Genomic DNA, 23,788 nt, shown 5'->3' with positions numbered 1-23,788 from the left:
AGAATCCACCTCTAGGGTATATTGAAGGTTTGGATCAGGATATTTCAGAATGGGGGCAGATGAAAACTAATTCTTTAGGAAGTTGAACGCATCATCCTGTTCTTTAGTCCACTGGAAAGAGCAATTAGCACTAGTTAATTTAGTCAGAGGTTTTGCAATTTTAGAAAAATTGCGAATGAACTTTCTGTAATAGTTACTGAAACCAAGAAACTTTTGTAGTTCTTTCCGTGTTGAAGGTGTGGGCCATGATTTTACTGCTTCCACTTTGTTATCTTGCATTTGAATCCCATTTGGGCTGATGGAGTAACCCAGGAACTCTATTTTGTTGGTGTGGAAAATACACTTTTCCAATTTGGCGTATAGCCGATGGACTTGGAGTCTTGCTAAAACCCAACTAACATGTTTGATATGTTCTTCTAGATTTGTGGAATAGATTAAAATGTCATCTAGGTAGACAACAACACATGTGTCAAGGAGATCATGGAAAATGTCATTAATAAAGAACTGGAAAGTTGCGGGTGCGTTAGTTAAGCCGAAAGGCATAACTAGATATTCAAACAACCCATACCTAGTTCTAAAAGCGGTAAGCCACTCATCCCCCTCACGGATACGCACTAAATTGTACGCCCCTCTCAAATCTAATTTAGTAAAAATCTGAGCATGCCTGAGTCTTTCTATGAGTTCAGGAATGAGGGGGAGAGGGTATCGGTTTTTTGTGGTTATTTTGTTCAATTGTCTGAAGTCAATGATAGGCCGAAGAGATTGGTCTTTGTTCCGCACAAAGAACATTCCTGCACCAGCAGGAGAAACCGAAGGACGGATAAACCCTTTCTTTAGATTTTCATCTAGGTAAGTTTTTAGATGATCCAGTTCCGGTTGACAAAGTGGGTATAAATGTCCAATAGGTGGCGTGGTTCCAGGTTTCAGTTCAATAGGGCAGTCGTAGATTCTGTGTGGGGGAAGGGTATATGCTTCCTTCTTACTGAAGACTTCAGAGAACTGCTTGTACATTTCTGGTATCAGAGTTTCTGATGTGGAGGATAAACTGTGAAAAAAAATTCTATGGCAAGTCTGTTGACAGAAATCAGAATTTAATTGAACTTTTAAGGATTTCCAATTAATATCAGGTTCGTGTAGCTGTAACCAAGCTAGCTCAAGTACTATTGGGAATAATGGAGAAGTGATTACATCAAAAGTGAGATGTTCATGATGTGTTTTTAATGTAGTGACAGAGAGCGGGATGGTGTGATGTGTAATTGGCCCTGATGATATCTCAGAGCCATCAACCACACGAAGGAAAATAGGAGACAACTTTTTTATCAATGGTATTTTATTTTTAGAAACCAGAGAACTGTCAATGTAGTTTCCTTGTGCTCCTGTATCCAAGATGGCTGGAATGGTCAGTTGTTTATTTGCCCACTGTAGAGAAAGAAGTAAAGAACAATGAAGAGGGTTGTTATGCTTTGACTGGAGAGAAAGATTGGTATGGTACTTACTCTTCTTGTTCTGTGGCAAAGATGGGCAATCCTTTAAAGTATGAGATGAGGATGCGCAATACATGCAGAGGCCTCTAGTCTTCCTTCTGATACGTTCTTCAGGAGTTAGAGGTCCTCTGAAAAAACTTATATCCATTGCTTCAGCACCAGTTGAACCAGTATGAGGACTGTTAGAAGTGGGATGGTTAAAAACCTTATCCTTCTTATGAACAATTTCAGGGTATTGACGTTCAAATCTTCTTTCACGTAATCTCCTATCAATTTGCCTGCTGAGCTTCATAAGGCCTTCCAATGTTTCAGGTAACTCAGTTCGGGCTAATTCATCTTTTACTGCGTCAGAGAGTCCAAGCCTGAACTGGTTTTTTAAAGCAATGGCGTTCCACTGAGAGTCAATAGAATATTGCTTGAATTCTGTTATGTAACATTCAACAGGTTTGTTACCTTGTTTTAAATTCCTCATCTTTTTCTCAGAAGTATACTGTAGGTTAGAATCATAGTATAATTCATCCATGATATCCAGAAAAGATGAAAAAGATGAAAGAACAGCATTATTTGTCTCAAAGAGAGTGTCTGCCCAAATGCGAGGTTCACCTCTTAAATAGCTTATCATTGTAAGGACTTTAACCCTATCATTTGGGTATGTTTTAGGTTTAAGGGTGAAATTAAGCAGACAAGCATTTTTGAATTGACGGTATAAATTCCTATCTCCATTGAAAAAATCTGGAGGTGCAATAAATGGTTCTGACAGATTGTCAGGAAGGCTCTGTTTAATAGAGACAGTGTCTTTTATTACTTTTCTTAAAGTTTCATTTTCTAATTGTAACTCTCTAAAGGCTTGACTAAGTTGGTCAACTCTTTGTGTTAAATTATAAACAATTTGAGGAAGCTCTGCTGGATCCATATTTTATGGCTTAGTTGTTATATCAGGTTCCTTGGTTATTTGAATCACAACTGCAGAGTCTAAATAAATTATATTTGTTTCACAACTGAAGTACAGGCTATTATATCAGCATAGACTGTTTTATTCAGAGTGATTTTTATAAGTAATGGCAGTAAGTCTTTATATGGTTATATTATATCGTTATACCATATAAATATTTAGAGGCTGAAAATAAGTATTATTATTAATAACAACTTTTGACAATAATTGTGCTCAAACCCAAATGTGAGAGATAGTGTTCATTGTAATAATCACTGAGGCATGAGAGATGTGAGACACACAGACTGCAGCTGCTGACAGGGGCGTGACCTGCTGCGAGACACAGCACACAGAGTAAGGCTTGCAGCGTGGTAATCTGAACACAGACTAGTGATTGTAAATAGAGCTGTGAGACACGCTGTGTTGTAAGGAGCTGTATGGCACGCTGAGATGTATGAAGCTGTGTGACGTCACATAAAGTCCGTTACTGTCCGGTATGAGAATGTATTCAAAGGAAGTTCATAGAATTAAATAAACATTCGTTGCAATCAAAGTAATTTCTGAGAGACAAAGTCAGTTTACAAAAGTTCAAAAAGGAAACATGAAATTTGTAATTAGCCGTTACCTAAGGCATCCAAGGTAAATTAGATTTGATACTAATACCGTAGTAGTAGTTGGTAGAATCCTCCTGTTGGAAATTAGATAGCAATTCCTGTAGAGATGAGGAGTTGAATAACATAATACTTCTTGGAATAGCAATCTTCAGGATGAATGAGACTAGTTGTTATTAGTCCCTTTGTGACCAAACTGCAGCTGGTATTTGTAAATCCAAATGTTAAAGTAGTAGAAGTAAAACTTCTTTTGATAAGTATATAGCTTATAAGAAAGAGAGCACTGGTTTCAGCAAACAATACTCAACAACTAAGCACTTGTTTGGGGCGGGGTGATGCCTTAAGTACAGGTGAGGAAGGTGAGTTGAGGCAAAAAGTAAAAGCAGGACTGGAATCCTTACACAAGGAAATAGCTACCAAAAAAAGAACTTTCCAAGATAAAAGCTTGATATCTATGGAATGAAGAGGTTCAAACGGAACTCCTTGAAGAACCTTAAGAACCAAGTTTAAGCTCCATGGTGGAGCAACAGGTTTAAACACAGGCTTGATTCTAACTAAAGCCTGACAAAATGCCTGAACGTCTGGAACATCTGCCAGACGCTTAACTAGCTGAAAATCCTTTTTCCAAACCTTCTTGGACAAAAGATAATATCCTAGCAATCCTGACCTTACTCCATGAGTAACCTTTGGATTCACACCAATAAAGATATCTACGCCATACCTTATGGTAAATTTTCCTGGTGACAGGCTTTCGTGCCTGTCTTAAGGTATCAATAACTGACTCGGAGAAGCCACGCTTTGATAAAATCAAGCGTTCAATCTCCAGGCAGTCAGCCTCAGAGAAATTAGATTTGGATGGTTGAAAAGACCCTGAAGTAGAAGGTCCTGTTTCAGAGGCAGAGACCATGGTGGAAAGGATGACATGTCCACTAGATCTGCATACCAGGTCCTGCGTGGCCACGCAGGTGCTATCAGAATCACTGATGCTCTCTCCTGCTTGATCTTGGCAATCAGTCGAGGGAGCAGAGGAAACGGTGGAAACACATAAGCCAGGTTGAAAGACCAGGGTGCTGCTAGAGCATCTATCAGTGTCGCCTTGGGATCCCTGGACCTGGATCCGTAACACGGAAGCTTGGCATTCTGGCGGGATGCCATGAGATCCAGTTCTGGTTTGCCCCAACGATGAATCAGTTGTGCAAATGCCTCCGGATGGAGTTCCCACTCTCCTGGATGAAAAGTCTGACGACTTAGAAAATCCGCCTCCCAGTGCTCTGGGATATGGATAGCTGATAGGTGGCAAGAATGAATCTCTGCCCAGCGAATTATTTTTGAAACTTCTAACATCTCTAGGGAACTTCTCGTTCCCCCTTGATGGTTGATGTAAGCTACAGTCGTGATGTTGTCCGACTGAAATCTGATGTACCTCAGAGTTGCTAACTGAGGCCAAGCCTGAAGAGCCTTGAATATCGCTCTTAGTTCCAGAATATTTAACGGAAGGAGAGACTCCTCCTGAGTCCACGATCCCTGAGCCTTCAGGGAATTCCAGACTGCACCCCAACCTAGAAGGCTGGCATCTGTCGTAACAATTGTCCAATCTGGCCTGCGAAAGGTCATACCTTTGGACAGATGGACCCAAGATAGCCACCAGAGAATTGAATCCCTGGTCTCTTGGTCCAGATTCAGTTGAGGGGACAAATCTGTGTAATCCCCGCTCCACTGACTGAGCATGCATAGTTGCAGCGGTCTGAGATGTAAGCGTGCAAACGGCACTATGTCCATTACCGCTACCATTAAGCCGATTACTTCCATACACTGAACCACCGAAGGGCGCGGAATGGAATGAAGAACCCGGCAGGAATTTAGAAGCTTTGATAACCTGGACTCCGTCAGGTGAATTTTCATTTCTACAGAATCTATCAGAGTCCCTAGAAAGGAAACTCTTGTGAGTGAGGATAGAGAACTCTTTTTCTCGTTCACTTTCCACCCATGCGACCACAGAAATGCCAGTACTACGTCCGTATGAGACTTGGCAATTTGGAAGTTTGACGCCTGTATCAGGATGTCATCTAAATAAGGGGCTACTGCTATGCCCCACGGCCTTAGGACCACCATAAGTGACCCTAGAACCTTTGTAAAGATTCATGGGGCTGTAGCTAATCCCAAGGGAAGAGCTAAAACTGGTAATGCCTGTCTTAAAAGGCAAACCTGAGAAACCGATGATGATCTTTGTGTATCGGAATGTGAAGATAAGCATGCTTTAGATCCACTGTAGTCATATATTGACCCTCCTGGATCAGTGGTAGGATGGTACGAATAGTTTCCATCTTGAACGACGGACACTCGTACACAGTGTAAGAATGCCTCTCTCTTTATCTGGTGTGCAGATAATTGTGAAAGGTGAAATCTCCCTTTTGGGGGGGAAGCTTTGAAGTCCAGAAGATATCCCTGGGATATAATTTCCAATGCCCAGGGATCCTGAACATCTCTTGCCCACGCCTGGGCAAAGAGTGAAAGTCTGCCCCCTACTAGATCCGTTCCCGGATAGGGGGCCGTTCCTTCATGCTGTCTTAGAGGCAGCAGCAGGCTTTTTTACCTGCTTACCTTTTTTCCATGTCAGGTTTGGTCTCCAGACCATCTTGGATTGAGCAAAAGTTCCCTCATGTTTATTATTAGAGGAAGTTGATGCTGCACCTGCCTTGAAGTTTTGAAAGGCACGAAAATTAGACTGTTTGGCCCTAGATTTGGACCTGTCCTGAGGAAGGGCATGACCATTTCCTCCAGTGATATCAGCAATAATCTCCTTCAACCAGGCCCGAATAGGGTCTGCCCCTTGAAGGGAATGTTAAGTAGCTTAGATTTTGAAGTCACATCAGCTGACCATGATCTAAGCCATAGCGCTCTGTGCGCCTGTATAGCAAAACCAGAATTCTTAGCCGTTAGTTTAGTCAAATGAACAATGGCATCAGAATAAAAGAATTGGCTAGCTTAAGTGCTCTAAGTTTGCCATGTATGTCATCCAATGGAGTCGCTACCTGTAAAGCCTCTTCCAGAGACTCAAACCAGTATGCCGCAGCAGCAGTGACAGGGGCAATGCATGCAAGGGGCTGTAGGATAAAACCTTGCTGAATAAATATTTTCTTAGGGTAACCTCTAATTTTTTATCCATTGGATCTAAAAAAAAAAGCACAACTGTCCTCGACAGGGATAGTAGTACGCTTTACTAGAGTAGAAACTGCTCCCTCCACCTTAGGGACTGTCTGCCATAAGTCCCATGTGGTGGCGTCTATTGGAAACATTTTTCTAAAAATAGGAGGGAAAGAGAACGGCACACCTGGTCTATCCCATTCCTTATTAATAATTTCTGTAAACCTTTTAGGTATTTGGAAAAACATCAGTACACACCGGCACTGCAAAGTATTTATCCAGTCTACACAATTTCTCTAGCACTGCAATGATATCACAGTCATTCAGAGCAGCTAAAACCTCCCTAAGCAACACGCGGAGGTGTTCAAGCTTAAATTTAAATGTAGAAATATTAGAATCAGGTATCTTTCCTGAGTCATTAACATCACCCACTGACTGAAGCTCTTTTTCCTCAGCTTCTGCATATTGTGAGGCAGTATCAGACATGGTTCTTAAGGCGTCAGTATGCTCTGCATTTTTTTCTCACCCCAGAGCTATCTCGCTTACCTCTAAGTTCAGGTAGTCTGGTTAATATCGCTGACAGTGTATTATCCATGACTGCCGCCATGTCTTGTAAAGTAAACGCTATGGGCGCCCTAGATGTACTTGGCGCCATTTGAGCGTGAGTCCCTTAAGCGGGAGTCAAAGGGTCTGACACGTGGGGAAAGTTAGTCGGCATAACTTCCCCCTCATCAGATTCCTCTGGTGATACATTTTTTAAAGACAGAAAATTATCTTTATTGCATAAAATGAAATCAGTACATTTGGTACACATTATAAGAGGGGGTTCCACCATGGCTTTTAAACATAATAAACAAGGAGTTTCTTCTATATCAGACATGTTTATACAGAATAGCAATGAGACTAGCAAGCTTGGAAAACACTTTAAATCAAGTTAACAAGCAAATATAAAAAACGGTACTGTGCCTTTAAGAGAAACAAATTTTGTCAGAATTTGAAAAACAGTGAAAAAATGCAGTAAATCAAACAAAATTTTTACAGTGTGTATAATAGGCTAACAGAGCATTGCACCCACTTGCAAATGGATGATTAACCCCTTAGTTCAAAAAACGGATCAAAAAAACGAAATAAACGTTTTTTAACAGTCACAACCAACTGCCACAGCAAGCTGTGGCCCTACCTTCCCCAATAAACGACTTTGGAAAGCCTTTGGGCCCTTTAGAGATGTCCTATAGCATTCAGAGGGCCTTTGAGGGAAGCTGGATGTCACAGTTTGTAATTTTAACTGCACCAACTGTAACTTTTATACTACAACAGTGGAAATTGTTTCTATCAAAATTTAAGCCAGCCATGTGGAAAAAAACTAGGCCCCAATAAAGTTTTATCACCAAAGCATATATAAAAACGATTAAACATGCCAGCAAACGTTTTATATTGTAAATATCATAAGGGTATTACCCCTGGGAGTAAGCATGATACCAGTCGTTATTAAATCACTGTATTCAGGCTTAACTTACATTAATCCGGTATCAGCAGCATTTTCTAGTGTTTTCCATCTCTAGAAAAAATTATAACTGCGCATACCTGATAGCAGAATAAACTGCACGCCATTCTCTCGCTGAAGTTACCTCATCTGTGTAATCCCCTCAGACATATGTGAGAATAGCAATGGATCTTAGTTACAACCTGCTAAGATCATAGAAACCTCAGGCAGATTCTTCTTCTATTTACTGCCTGAGATAAAATAGCACAACGCCGGTACTATTTAAAAATAGCAAACTTTTGATTGAAGAAAATAAACTAGCTATATTTAACCACTCTCTCCTACAACGTCCATGCTTGTTGAGAGTTGCAAGAGAATGACTGGCTATGACAGTTAGGGGAGGAGCTATATTACAGCTCTGCTGTGGGTGTCCTCTTGCAACTTCCTGTTGGGAATGAGAATATCCCACAAGTAATGGATGATCCGTGGACTGGATACACCTTACAAGAGAAATGTATTTCACGATTCAGATAGAGAATACAATTTTAAACAACATTCCAATATACTTCTATTATCTAATTTGGTGCAATCTTTAGATATTCTTTGATAAAGAAATAGCAATGCACATTGGTGAGCCAATCACATGAGGCATCTATGTGCAGCCACCAATCAGAAGCTACTGAGCCTATTTAGATATGCTTTTCAGGAAAGAATATCAAGAGAATGAAGCAATTTAGATAATAGAAGTAAATTAGAAAGTTGTTTAAAATTGTATTCTCTATCTGAATCATGAAAGAAAAAATTGGGTTTAATGTCCCTTTAATGCATATAGCTAAACTCTTTGCATGAGCATTTCTATCCTTCCTGAAAATCTGAATCCGGAAGTAAGCAGCCTTTTTTCATAGCTGGAATAATTCCTGTAAAAGATCCCCACTCTAGGATCTGTACAACTCCAGATATTAGGGCAGGGATCTTTTACAAGAATCACTATAAAATAAAGCACAACAGAAAGTCTGATTGTATTCCTCGACCACTCACAAAGGTCAATACACACAGAGGTGCTTCTGTGGCATTGTAAAATCTCTCACTGTTTCAGTGCACTGACTCACACCCAGCTCACCATTCTCTTATCTACAGGGGAAACAATAAGACAAAAGGGCTTCTCCACAAAATCAAAAGTCAAGAACTTTGTCCTTTTGAAATACTGCAACTGCAAACTACACACGGACCTTTACCCTCTTTTGCAGATCAACAACAAGTGTATTAGCCATTTGTGTAATTGTTTCTACCCCATTTACAGTAGGACATTTCAACCTGGAGTTTTGGAGTATTATTTTGGATAAATAAGAATTTTCTACCATACTCCAGCAGGAAACATCTTTAACACAGATTGGTCTCCACATTTCCTCCCTGAGCACATAATATACCTCATACACTGAGGTATAACCAAGTGGGCGAGCTTATTGTGAATTTCTCATCACCAATTCACACTGACCATACTACACTACACTGGTCCCTGTTCTCCTTCTCCCCCTCTTGTTCAATCCTGCACTGTTTCTCCACCCTCTTATAGAATGAAGATAGAAAACCACCGCCAGGATTAAGATAGACCACCACTAGAATGAAGATGGAGCACCAATGGGATGAAGATGGAGTGCCACTGCCCGGATTCAACTTTGGCGAGTACCATCTTTGAGGTTTAGCTTTAGGATTGGCTGTTTTTTTTTTTATTAAGATTTTTATTTATTATTTTTTAGCAGAAAAAAAGCCCTTCTATGGGCAATGCCCAGCCAAATGTCCTTTTCAGGGCAATTTTTTGAGTATTTTTTTTATATAGCCTTTGTTGTAATGATAGCTTTTTTGTCTTTAATATTAGTTTTTTTAAGGTAACATTAGGTTTTTTTATTTTTAAAGGTACTGTTAGTTTTCTTTTTTCAAAGTAAGTTTAGTTTTTTTAGGGGGTAATTTAGAGGTGGTTTAGGTTAGGGGGTTAGCTTGTTAGGAAGTTCAGATGTTAGTGCGTATTTTGAGGTAGGGTTGTGGCTGTTAAGGGGTTAATAGAGTAGTGGGGTATTTAGCAATGTGGTGGTGTAGTGGTTTAGGGGTTAATAGAGTACTGGGGAGCGAAACATTTTTACTTTCAACTTGTAATACATGCGCTACCCAACGTGGGACAAAGCAGAAGATGAGTAGAGAAAGCGTGTGAGTGAGAACGGTAATTACGGCTCTACTCATAATCTTGCCCATATTAGGCTACCCGAAAGCAACGAATGCACATGTCAGTCTGAGGAAGGAGAGTGTGTCCCCAAAACGTCACGCTTTTTCAAATAAAGTACACTTAATAAAAACAACAGAGAGTGCCTTCTTCCACTTGTTATATTTAACTGTTGGCATCCTGGCAGTTGTTACTAAGTTGAGAGTGCTCTATATATATAAGATAGATAGAAAGAAATGAATCCACCGTCCTGGGTCAGCTACCTGGGTGCATTCTGATGAACTTTGACTGTGTTTATGTCCAAAATCTCTGTGAGTGCATTTGTTTGGTACCTATATATATATTAAAATCTTCTGTGTGAAGAACTTTGTAATGTAAAATATTTACATTAAATACATAGTAAAACACAATACAAATATTAAAGTTAAATATAAATTATTTTCATGTTTTAATGTATTTGAGTGGAATGCCCAATTTTTGACATTTCCTTTTAGGGGTGTACTCACTTTTGGTAATGGTTTAGACATTAATGGCTGTGTGTTGAGTTATTTTGAGGGGACTGCAAATTTACACTGTTATACAGGCTGTACACTCTCTACTTTACATTGTAACAAAGTGTCATTTCTTCAGTGTTGTCACATGAAAAGATATAATAAAATATTTACAAAAATGTGAGGGGTGTACTCACTTTTCTGAGATACTGTATATGGATTCATTAGGATTATTATATGGATTAACTGTTAAAAAAAATAAAAAACACTATGGAAGACAGACAAGGATACTTGTAAGCCCGCCTTTGTGGCAAGCAGCATATACTCGCTACCTTCTCTTGCGCAACCTGTCAATCACCCTAGATGAACAGGGCGATTTAAGTGTCATATAGTGTTCATAACACTTACATGATCATTACTATATTTAGATATGCACTTCAACAAAGGATACCAAGGATACAAACAATTTGATAATAGCGATGATTAATAATTTGCTGATAAATTTGATTTTTTTTTACCTCTGTTTCTTAATATGCGTTTTGCTAGTTCCCCTATGAGCAAACCTGCACCACAGCTTCTTAACTCAAGGATTGCAGTAGGTCCATCTCTTCAATTTCTGTGGTATGGATTTGTCGCACATTCACTACAATTCTTATACTACTTTATGCATGTATTTATTTATTTTTGGCCACCCACAATAAAAACCATATCTGAAACATACCTTCTTTTTCAGCTCGAAACACATATGTCCTCTGGGGTGTAACAATTCCAAATTTGCTCTCTCCCATAACTTGAATGTTTGTAATGACAGAGAGTGAGATTGTCCCTTTTGAGTATATATCCTAAAATTAAAACACAAGCAATTAATATCTAAGAAAATAAGAATATTTAAATATTAATTTAAATGGACATGAAACCAATTTGTATTCTTTTATGAGGAAGAGCATGCAATTTTAAAGCAATTTCCGATTTACTTTTAATATCAAATAATTTTTATGATTGTAATGGTTGTTCCATGGTGCTCTTACAAAGACCTAGATTCACTAGATTCATAAAGAAGAAACAATGCACTACTGAGAGCAAGAAGAATACGTCAGGTGAGTCAATTTTAAAGAGCATACATACTGTTTGCACCCACAATCAACGGATAGCTCCAGTAATCTCTGCTTCTGATATAACGAGTCTATGAAAATACATTAAAGGGAAGCCAATTTTTCAGTACACTATCCCTTTAATTATATAGTATGAATCTATAAAAAATAGTTGAATGTCCCTTTAAGTCTTAAATGAATAAAACAACTTCTGCCTTTAATATGGTGTAATGTACAGTGTGTTGTACATGGACACATAGAACTTTTTCTTGCCTTGTTTTTTTCTTTATTTGACCTTAGTATATATATTTTCATTTTCCTCTTATTGATAAAAACTGTGCTTCGCACCCTTCACAATACATCTAACCGTGCCCCCAGCAAATTAGCAATGCTCTCATTTCAAATGGATACTTTATCATTTCAAGCCTATTAAAGTAGTCTAATCACCACCTGCTGATGTTTACACAATCTTCCTCTCTTTTGCCCTCATGCTTTACAATGTTACCATCATCTGTCAATATTCAATTTCCATTAGAGTATAATGTAACTCCCATGTTTTCCTTCTTCAAACAACTGGGGCTCTATTCATCTAATTTGTAAGAAAATGATTTCCAAATCATGTATGAAGGCTTTATTAGGTTACTTAATTATCACTGCGATGAAATGGAGTTCAGAGTCTAAAGCTTAATTTGTATCATGCTTTTGTTTTGTCAGATAGCACGTGTTATACAAATGTGGATGATCTATTACAAATTAAAATATAGTTTGATTGTTTTAAAAAAAAAGGAATATCATTTATTTTAAAGAGATATTGTTTATACAAATAATATATTCAAATTTGTAAGAGCATTTTTTTTTTAAAAACAAGAAAATACCTTCCTGCACTATGGGACCCATGTATTAAATGGGGTACGGATGAGCTTTTCAACTTGAAGTTGTCCGCACGTCTTCGCTGCATATGGGCAGCAGATCTGCTCATCCCCTGGCCCGTATGCATCAATACACGCTTTGATGAGTGTGTAATTCCCGCCCCTTCACTTGCACGACCAACAATAAAAGGAAAGGGACTGTCAATTTACAGAGAGCGCACTAACTCTCTCGTGATCTCTATTCATCACCACAGAGGTCTAATGACAACTGCTTCTTACATTGCAGGAAGCAGGCTCACATGTGCGAACCTGACCCATAAGGGCTTCTCAGCAGCTTATGCTGCTTGGTAAATGGAGCTCATCTTCAAAAGGATTAAAAAGTAAAAAATTAACGTCTTGAAACTCTGCATTTCTGCTCCAGATGAGAATATGGCCAATGACTGGATTATATGTATGTCTTCTCATTTAATTATATGTATGTCTTCTTCTCATTTGATTATATGTATGTCTTCTCATTTAATTATATGTATGTCTTCTTCTCATTTGATTATATGTATGTCTTCTCATTTAATTATATGTATGTCTTCTTCTCATTTGATTATATGTATGTCTTCTCATTTAATTATATGTATGTCTTCTTCTCATTTGATTATATGTATGTCTTCTCATTTGATTATATGTATGTCTTCTCATTTGATTATATGTATGTCTTCTCATTTGATTATATGTATGTCTTCTTCTCATTTGATTATATGTATGTCTTCTTCTCATTTGATTATATGTATGTTTTCTTCTCATTTGATTTTATGTATGTCTTCTCATTTGATTATATGTATGTCTTCTCATTTGATTATATGTATGTCTTCTCATTTGATTGTATGTATGTCTTCTTCTCATTTGATTTTATGTATGTCTTCTCATTTGATTATATGTATGTTTTCTTCTCATTTGATTTTATGTATGTCTTCTCATTTGATTATATGTATGTCTTCTCATTTGATTATATGTATGTCTTCTCATTTGATTATATGTATGTCTTCTTCTCATTTGATTATATGTATGTCTTCTTCTCATTTGATTATATGTATGTTTTCTTCTCATTTGATTTTATGTATGTCTTCTCATTTGATTATATGTATGTCTTCTCATTTGATTATATGTATGTCTTCTTCTCATTTGATTATATGTATGTTTTCTTCTCATTTGATTTTATGTATGTCTTCTCATTTGATTATATGTATGTCTTCTCATTTGATTATATGTATGTTTTCTTCTCATTTGATTTTATGTATGTCTTCTCATTTGATTATATGTATGTCTTCTCATTTGATTATATGTATGTCTTCTCATTTGATTGTATGTATGTCTTCTTCTCATTTGATTATATGTATGTCTTTTCATTTGATTATATGTATGTCTTCTTCTCATTTGATTATATGTATGTCTTCTCATTTGGGTTTATGTATGTCTTCTTCTCATTTGATTATATGTATGTCTTCTTCTCATTTGATTATATGTATGTCTTCTTCTCATTTGATTATATGTATGTCTTCTTCTCATTTGATTATATGTATGCCTTCTCATTTGATTTTATGTATGTCTTCTCATTTGATTATATGTATGTCTTCTTCTCATTTGATTATATGTATGTCTTCTCATTTGGGTTTATGTATGTCTTCTTCTCATTTGATTATATGTATGTCTTCTTCTCATTTGATTATATGTATGTCTTCTTCTCATTTGATTATATGTATGTCTTCTTCTCATTTGATTGTATGTATGTCTTCTTCTCATTTGATTATATGTATGTCTTCTTCTCATTTGATTATATGTATGTCTTCTTCTCATTTGATTATATGTATGTCTTCTTCTCATTTGATTATATGTATGTCTTCTCATTTGATTGTATGTATGCCTTCTCATTTGATTTTATGTATGTCTTCTCATTTGATTATATGTATGTCTTCTCATTTGATTATATGTAAGTCTTCTCATTTGATTTTATGTATGTCTTCTTTTCATTTGATTATATGTATGTCTTCTCATTTGATTATATGTATGTCTTCTCATTTGATTATATGTATGTCTTCTCATTTGATTATATGTATGTCTTCTTCTCATTTGATTATATGTATGTCTTCTCATTTGATTATATGTATGTCTTCTTCTCATTTGATTATATGTATGTCTTCTTCTCATTTGATTATATGTATGTCTTCTTCTCATTTGATTATATGTATGTCTTCTTCTCATTTGATTATATGTATGTCTTCTCATTTAATTATATGTATGTCTTCTCATTTGATTATATGTATGTCTTCTCATTTGATTATATGTATGTCTTCTCATTTGATTGTATGTATGTCTTCTCATTTGATTTTATGTAAGTCTTCTTCTCATTTGATTGTATGTATGTCTTCTCATTTGATTATATGTATGTCTTCTTTTCATTTGATTATATGTATGTCTTCTCATTTAATTATATGTATGTCTTCTCATTTGATTATATGTATGTCTTCTTTTCATTTGATTGTATGTATGTCTTCTCATTTGATTATATGTATGTCTTCTCATTTGATTATATGTATGTCTTCTCATTTGATTGTATGTATGTCTTCTTTTCATTTGATTATATGTATGTCTTCTCATTTGATTATATGTATGTCTTCTCATTTGATTATATGTATGTCTTCTCATTTGATTATATGTATGTCTTCTCATTTGATTATATGTATGTCTTCTTTTCATTTGATTATATGTATGTCTTCTTCTCATTTGATTGTATGTATGTCTTCTCATTTGATTATATGTATGTCTTCTCATTTGATTATATGTATGTCTTCTCATTTGATTATATGTATGTCTTCTTTTCATTTGATTGTATGTATGTCTTCTCATTTGATTATATGTATGTCTTCTCATTTGATTATATGTATGTCTTCTCATTTGATTGTATGTATGTCTTCTCATTTGATTATATGTATGTCTTCTTTTCATTTGATTATATGTATGTCTTCTCATTTGATTGTATGTATGTCTTCTCATTTGATTATATGTATGTCTTCTTTTCATTTGATTATATGTATGTCTTCTCATTTAATTATATGTATGTCTTCTCATTTAATTATATGTATGTCTTCTCATTTGATTATATGTATGTCTTCTTTTCATTTGATTATATGTATGTCTTCTCATTTGATTATATGTATGTCTTTTCATTTGATTATATGTAAGTCTTCTCATTTGATTATATGTATGTCTTCTCATTTGATTATATGTATGTCTTTTCATTTGATTATATGTAAGTCTTCTCATTTGATTATATGTATGTCTTCTCATTTGATTATATGTAAGTCTTCTCATTTGATTATATGTAAGTCTTCTCATTTGATTTTATGTATGTCTTCTCATTTGATTATATGTATGTCTTTTCATTTGATTATATGTAAGTCTTCTCATTTGATTATATGTATGTCTTTTCATTTGATTATATGTATGTCTTCTCATTTGATTATATGTATGTCTTCTCATTTGATTATATGTATGTCTTTTCATTTGATTATATGTAAGTCTTCTCATTTGATTATATGTAAGTCTTCTCATTTGATTATATGTAAGTCTTCTCATTTGATTATATGTATGTCTTCTCATTTGATTATATGTATGTCTTCTCATTTGATTATATGTATGTCTTCTCATTTGATTATATGTATGTCTTTTCATTTGATTGTATGTATGTCTTCTTCTCATTTGATTATATGTATGTCTTCTCATTTGATTATATGTAAGTCTTCTCATTTGATTATATGTATCTCTTCTCATTTGATTATATGTATGTCTTCTCATTTGATTATATGTATGTCTTCTTCTCATTTGATTATATGTATGTCTTCTCATTTGATTATATGTATGTCTTCTCATTTGATTGTATGTATGTCTTCTCATTTGATTATATGTATGTCTTCTCATTTGATTATATGTATGTCTTCTTTTCATTTGATTATATGTATGTCTTCTCATTTGATTATATGTATGTCTTCTCATTTGATTATATGTATGTCTTCTTTTCATTTGATTATATGTATGTCTTCTCATTTGATTGTATGTATGTCTTCTCATTTGATTATATGTATGTCTTCTCATTTGATTATATGTATGTCTTCTCATTTGATTATATGTATGTCTTCTCATTTGATTATATGTATGTCTTCTCATTTGATTATATGTATGTCTTCTCATTTGATTATATGTATGTCTTCTTCTCATTTGATTGTATGTATGTCTTCTCATTTGATTATATGTATGTCTTCTCATTTGATTATATGTATGTCTTCTCATTTGATTATATGTATGTCTTCTCATTTGATTATATGTATGTCTTCTTTTCATTTGATTGTATGTATGTCTTCTCATTTGATTATATGTATGTCTTCTCATTTGATTATATGTATGTCTTCTCATTTGATTGTATGTATGTCTTCTCATTTGATTATATGTATGTCTTCTCATTTGATTATATGTATGTCTTCTCATTTGATTGTATGTATGTCTTCTCATTTGATTATATGTATGTCTTCTTTTCATTTGATTATATGTATGTCTTCTCATTTAATTATATGTATGTCTTCTCATTTAATTATATGTATGTCTTCTCATTTGATTATATGTATGTCTTCTCATTTGATTATATGTATGTCTTCTCATTTGATTATATGTATGTCTTTTCATTTGATTATATGTAAGTCTTCTCATTTGATTATATGTATGTCTTCTCATTTGATTATATGTATGTCTTTTCATTTGATTATATGTAAGTCTTCTCATTTGATTATATGTATGTCTTCTCATTTGATTATATGTAAGTCTTCTCATTTGATTATATGTAAGTCTTCTCATTTGATTTTATGTATGTCTTCTCATTTGATTATATGTATGTCTTTTCATTTGATTATATGTAAGTCTTCTCATTTGATTATATGTATGTCTTTTCATTTGATTATATGTATGTCTTCTCATTTGATTATATGTATGTCTTCTCATTTGATTATATGTATGTCTTTTCATTTGATTATATGTAAGTCTTCTCATTTGATTATATGTAAGTCTTCTCATTTGATTATATGTAAGTCTTCTCATTTGATTATATGTATGTCTTCTCATTTGATTATATGTATGTCTTCTCATTTGATTATATGTATGTCTTCTCATTTGATTATATGTATGTCTTTTCATTTGATTGTATGTATGTCTTCTCATTTGATTATATGTATGTCTTCTCATTTGATTATATGTAAGTCTTCTCATTTGATTATATGTATCTCTTCTCATTTGATTATATGTATGTCTTCTCATTTGATTATATGTATGTCTTCTTCTCATTTGATTATATGTATGTCTTCTCATTTGATTATATGTATGTCTTCTCATTTGATTGTATGTATGTCTTCTCATTTGATTATATTTATGTCTTCTCATTTGATTATATGTATGTCTTCTTTTCATTTGATTATATGTATGTCTTCTCATTTGATTATATGTATGTCTTCTTCTCATTTGATTATATGTATGTCTTCTCATTTGATTATATGTATGTCTTCTCATTTGATTGTATGTATGTCTTCTCATTTGATTATATGTATGTCTTCTCATTTGATTATATGTATGTCTTCTCATTTGATTATATGTATGTCTTCTTTTCATTTGATTATATGTAAGTCTTCTCATTTGATTATATGTATGTCTTCTTCTCATTTGATTATATGTATGTCTTCTCATTTGATTGTATGTATGTCTTTTCATTTGATTATATGTATGTCTTCTCATTTGATTATATGTATGTCTTCTCATTTGATTATATGTATGTTTTCTTCTCATTTGATTATATGTATGTCTTCTCATTTGATTATATGTATGTCTTCTCATTTGATTATATGTATGTCTTCTTCTCATTTGATTATATGTATGTCTTCTTCTCATTTGATTATATGTATGTCTTCTTCTCATTTGATTATATGTATGTCTTCTTCTCATTTGATTATATGTATGTCTTCTCATTTGATTGTATGTATGTCTTCTCATTTGATTATATGTATGTCTTTTCATTTGATTGTATGTATGTCTTCTCATTTGATTATATGTATGTCTTCTCATCTGATTATATGTATGTCTTCTCATTTGATTTTATGTATGTCTTCTCATTTGATTATATGTTTGTCTTCTCATTTGATTATATGTATGTCTTCTTCTCATTTGATTATATGTATGTCTTTTTCTCATTTGCATACCAACTGTATCCTGATCTCTAGTAACTACCTGATCTCTAGTAAGTACTTATCCCCTTTGTGGGGGTTAAACACATAATTAGAAAAAAGGAATTTGTTTAAGGGGGCGTGAAACTCAGAATGTTTTTTTCAAAATTCATATAGAACATATCATTTTAAACAACTTTCCGAAAACCTGTATTGTCCAATTTGCTTCATTCTCTTGATATTCTTTATTGAAGGAGCAACAATGTACTACTGGGAGCTAGCTGAACACATTTGGTGAGCAAATGACAAGAGGAATATATGTGCAGCCACCAATCACCAGCAAGCTCCAAACAGTGCATTTCTTCTCCTGATCCTACCTAGGTATGCCAAGAGAACAAAGCATATTAGACAACAGAAGTCAATTGTAAAGTTGTTTAACATTTTATGTGCTATCTTTATCACAAATGTTTGATTTTGGCTTTATTGCCCCTTTAATAATAAGATGCTTTAGCAAAATAGAGCATTTTAGTTTTACATTGTCTCTTCAAGCAGCTACATTAAAAAAGATAAGCCCCATGTTTGTATTTCCTACAATGTTTGTCTATCTGTTTTGAGCTATGTGTGTATTACATGCCTATAAAAAAATAAATGCAACAGAAAACACAACCCATAACAAGAATGGAAGCATATTGTACTCTAATAAGATTTTGTATAAAAGCTGGTATACTTGCATGTAAATTACATGAAAAAAATATTTGGTAATATAATCGAGTTTGTTTATAATATACTATAACAAATAGGTGATATTGCTAACTTTTATGCTTGTAATGGTTGTTCCATGGTGCTCTTACAAAGACCTAGATTCACTAGGTTCATAAAAATTATTTGCGGAAAACATTTGCCCCAATATTGCTGCTCAAAAATGGCTAGATTTATTAAGATTTGTACTGCTCTTCTCCTCATTTCGGTAAGTGAATCAGTGAAGCTACTTGTACCCCACAACCACTAACATCCCACAGCATAGAACCACTTGCAGAAAGGTTTAAACCCATTACAAAACATAGTAATTAAAACAAACAAAACAAAATACGACACCCTCTATAATAGCTTCACTCTAACATATACACAAACAAAAACTAGAAAAACGGTCAAGAAAATTAAAATAAAACAAAATACAAGAAAACCCTTGTCAGCTTTAAGATGGTCCAACACAACTAGAGACAGAATATGTCACACAGGCAGTTGTGTCTATCTAGATCCCAAATACTGCATGGAGATTTTTTGGGGGGGGATCCAGAATATGCTTTGACATTGCCATTTAATATCCCATCAAGGAGGTTGTGTTTAAAGGGATTTGAAACCCAATTTTTTTTTTCATGATTCACATAAAACATGTAATTCTAAACAACTTTCAAATGTATCTCTATGCTCTAATTTGCTTTGTTCTCTTGCTATCTTTTGTTGAAAAGTATACCTAGTTAGGCTCAGGAGCAGCAAAGCACTACTGGAAGCTAGCTGCTGATTGGTGCTTGCACATATATAGCTCTTGTCATTGGCTTACTTAATATGCTCAGGTAACTTCCAGTAGTGCAGTGCTGCTTCTTCAACAAAGGATTCCAAGAAAACAGCAAAATTGATAATAGAAGTAAATTAAAAAGTTGTTTAAAATGGAATGCTCAGTCTGAAGGGTGAAGTAAAAATTTTGGGTTTAATGCCCCTTTAAGTAGAAAGTGATAATATAACAAACAGTTTTTTGACCAGGTTACAAGTGGTGCCCTAACAGTTGCACACAAGCAATATCGGCTTTAAAGCGGCTGTTTGCTCATATCATATGTAGCGCGTATTACAAGTTAAAAGTAAACACGATTGCACATCAAAAATACATTCAAAAGTACAGTTACACTCTTAATAACATCATCTAATAAACATTATTTAAAAAAAAGTTGCATAAAAAAGTTATAAGGGCTCAAAGATATGAGGTCTCAGGTATCAGGAAAATAAAAAGGACGGCAAAGGGCTTTTAAATAGAGATATAGACATCAGGGCCGCCATCAGGGAGTGACAAGGGTGACTACAGTCAGGGGGCCCAGGCGGTATGAGGGGTCCTGGGCCCACTGCTGACATCGCAGGGTATTTACAAACTTTTTTTTTTATATCCGGCCCCACGCACACAAGCCCCACCCACCCACGACCCAAGACTCTTGCTGACAGCCTGACAGTGTCAGTCCCAGGAGGTGGAGTAAATAGCTAAACAAATTTTGCGTGCGCTACAAGGACTCCACTCCAGACTGACAGAGCTACAGCTACTTAGAAGAGTGGCGGGCGGGGCTATCAGCCGGTGCAGGGACAAAAGATGACTGCTTCACAGTTTTCAAGGTATTGTGCACTAGAGCGGTGCGGGCTGTGGGGGATGTGGGCATATTAGGTGCGGGGGAACGCACACAATTCAAAAGTGTTTTCCTTTCATTAGTATTTAAAGTTCCACTGACTTTTTCTTGTAAATTCTATTATGGTCAGGTGCAAAATAACACATATGATGGTTTGATAATTGAGCAAATGCTATGTCTGTGTGTGCTTACTTTTTGCCAATATCTACAAGATGTTGCCTTGTAGTGAATAGGGCTAGTTGTGGAAGATTGTATGATTATGCTAAAAAGCCTTCACTCGCACCACAGAGCACATAATGCTAACCCTGCAGTTGCACATGGTGGTAATAACAGTATAGCTAGTTTATAAAAAGGAGGCTTACAATATAAAGATTAGTCTTAGGCTAGGATATATTAACAATTTCTGCTAGGGTGATATATATGTATTTTGTATGTGTCTACTATAAACTTATCATTATAATGGATTAGTACAGATAAAACCTGCAACTGCAGATATTTATGTTTATAGAGGCTTTAGATATAAAATACTACCCTAGTATGCTTTTAGTGTATTATGTATACATATATGATCCTAGTGCCATTTCCCAACTGTAGTTATATGTGTGTGTATGTATGTATGTGTGAGTGTGTGTTTATCAGTGTGTGTGTGTATGTGATGTGTGTGTATAAATGTGTGTGAAAATGTGTGTATGTGAGTATCTGTTTATCAGTGTGCGTGTATGTGTGTGTGTAATTATATGTGTGTGTAAATATGTGTATATGAGTGTGTGTAAACATGTGTATATGAGTGTTTGTGTGTATGTGTGTAAATATGTGTATATGCATGTGTGTAAATATGTGTGTGTAAATATGTGTATATAAGTGTGTGTAAACATGTGTATATGAGTGTGTGTGTATGTGTGTAAATATATGTATATAAGTGTGTGTAAACGTGTATATGAGTGTGTGTGTGTATGTGTGTAAATATGTGTATATGAGTGTGTGTAAACATGTGTATATGAGTGTGTATGTGTGTAAATATGTGTATATGAGTGTGTGTAAATATGTGTATATGAGTGTGTGTAAATATGTGTGTATAAATATGTGTATATGAGTGTGTGTGTGTGTAAATATGTGTATATGAGTGTGTGTATGTGTTTGTGTATTAATATGTATATGTGTGTATGTGTGAGTGGTTGGTTGGTTCATTGGTATTCTTTGTTGAAGAGAATACTTACTGGGAGCAAGCTGCTAATTGGGGGCTGCTATGTTTCTCGTTACAGGCTCGTCTGATGTGTTCAGCTAGCTCCCAGTTGTGCATTGCTGCTACTTCAACAAAGCATACCAAGAGAATGAAGCACACTTGATAACAGAAGTAATTAGAAAGTTGTTTATGGGGTTCTATGTCCCTTTAAATGATTTTGTGTTTTGGTTTCCCATTTATATGTCACCATTTACCCTTTTATATATATATATATATATATATATATATATATATATATATATATATATATATATATATACATATATACTGTATATATGTGTGTACAAATTTATTTATGTGTTTATATGTGTATATATGTATTTACAGACATATATACACATATAAACACATAAATACATATGTATAAGTATATATACATATAAGTAAGTGCATATATATATATATATATATATATATATATATATATATATATATATATATATATAATCCCTCATATAGTAAATCCAGCCTCCTGTGACACCAGCCTGGGTGCTAACATGTACCAAACAAATGAAGTGAAAGAAAGCACTCACAGGACTTCTTATTTGTGGGTTAACCAAAAGGCAACTTAACTTTAATTTGACGTTTTGAGGTTCAAACTGACCCCTTCCTCAGAATAAACAAAAGTGACAAATACACAGAGTTATATACTGTGAACAATAATCAAATAACAATACTTACAAATCACACCTGTGTCCTATAGTGTATTGTGAAGTGTGTGTGTGTATATATATATATATATATACAGTATACAGTTGCAAGAAAAAGTATGTGAACCCTTTGGAATGATATGGATTTCTGCACACATTGGTCATAAAATGTGATCTGATCATCATCTAAGTCACAACAATAGACAATCACAGTCTGCTTAAACTAATAACACACAAAGAATGAAATGTTGACATGTTTTTATTGAACACACCATGTAAACATTCACAGTGCAGGTGGAAAAAGTATGTGAACCCTTGGATTTAATAACTGGTTGAACCTCCTTTGGCAGCAATAACTTCAACCAAACATTTCCTGTAGTTGCAGATCAGACGTGCACAACGGTCAGGAGTAATTCTTGACCATTCCTCTTTACAGAACTGTTTCAGTTCAGCAATATTCTTGGGATGTCTGGTGTGAATCGCTTTCTTTAGGTCATGCCACAGCATCTCAATCGGGTTGAGGTCAGGACTCTGACTGGGCCACTTCAGAAGGCGTATTTTCTTCTGTTGTTGATTTACTTCTATGCTTTGGGTCATTGTCCTGTTGCAACACCCATCTTCTCTTGAGCTTCAGCTGGTAGACAGATGGCCTTAAGTTCTCCTGCAAAATGTCTTGATAAACTTGGGAATTCATTTTTCCTTCGATGATAGCAATCCGTCCAGGCCCTGACGCAGCAAAGCAGCCCCAAACCATGATGCCCCCACCACCATACTTCACAGTTGGGATGAAGTTTTGATGTTGGTGTGCTGTGCCTCTTTTTCGCCACACATAGGCCTAGATTTGGAGTTCGGCGGTAGCCGTCAAAACCAGCGTTAGAGGCTCCTAACGCTGGTTTTGGCCGCCCGCTGGTATTTGGAGTCAGTGATTAAAGGGTCTAACG

At 34.9% G+C, this 23,788-nt stretch overlaps 1 protein-coding gene across 1 annotated transcript in view; it reads right to left on the bottom strand.

Moving 5' to 3' along the window:
* Nucleotides 1–23,788, bottom strand: part of ARAP2 (ArfGAP with RhoGAP domain, ankyrin repeat and PH domain 2) — a 626,699-nt gene that overhangs the window by 512,394 nt on the left and 90,517 nt on the right. Inside the window, exon 8 of the mRNA XM_053704072.1 lies at nucleotides 11,081–11,201. Coding sequence (XP_053560047.1) covers nucleotides 11,081–11,201 — 121 coding nt within the window. The remainder of the gene's footprint in view (nucleotides 1–11,080; nucleotides 11,202–23,788) is intronic.

This window comes from Bombina bombina, chromosome 2, assembly GCF_027579735.1.
Source record: "Bombina bombina isolate aBomBom1 chromosome 2, aBomBom1.pri, whole genome shotgun sequence".
Lineage (NCBI taxonomy): Eukaryota > Metazoa > Chordata > Amphibia > Anura > Bombinatoridae > Bombina > Bombina bombina.
The sequence above is the reverse complement of the archived record's forward strand: the minus strand, read 5'-3'. Positions and strand labels throughout refer to the sequence as shown.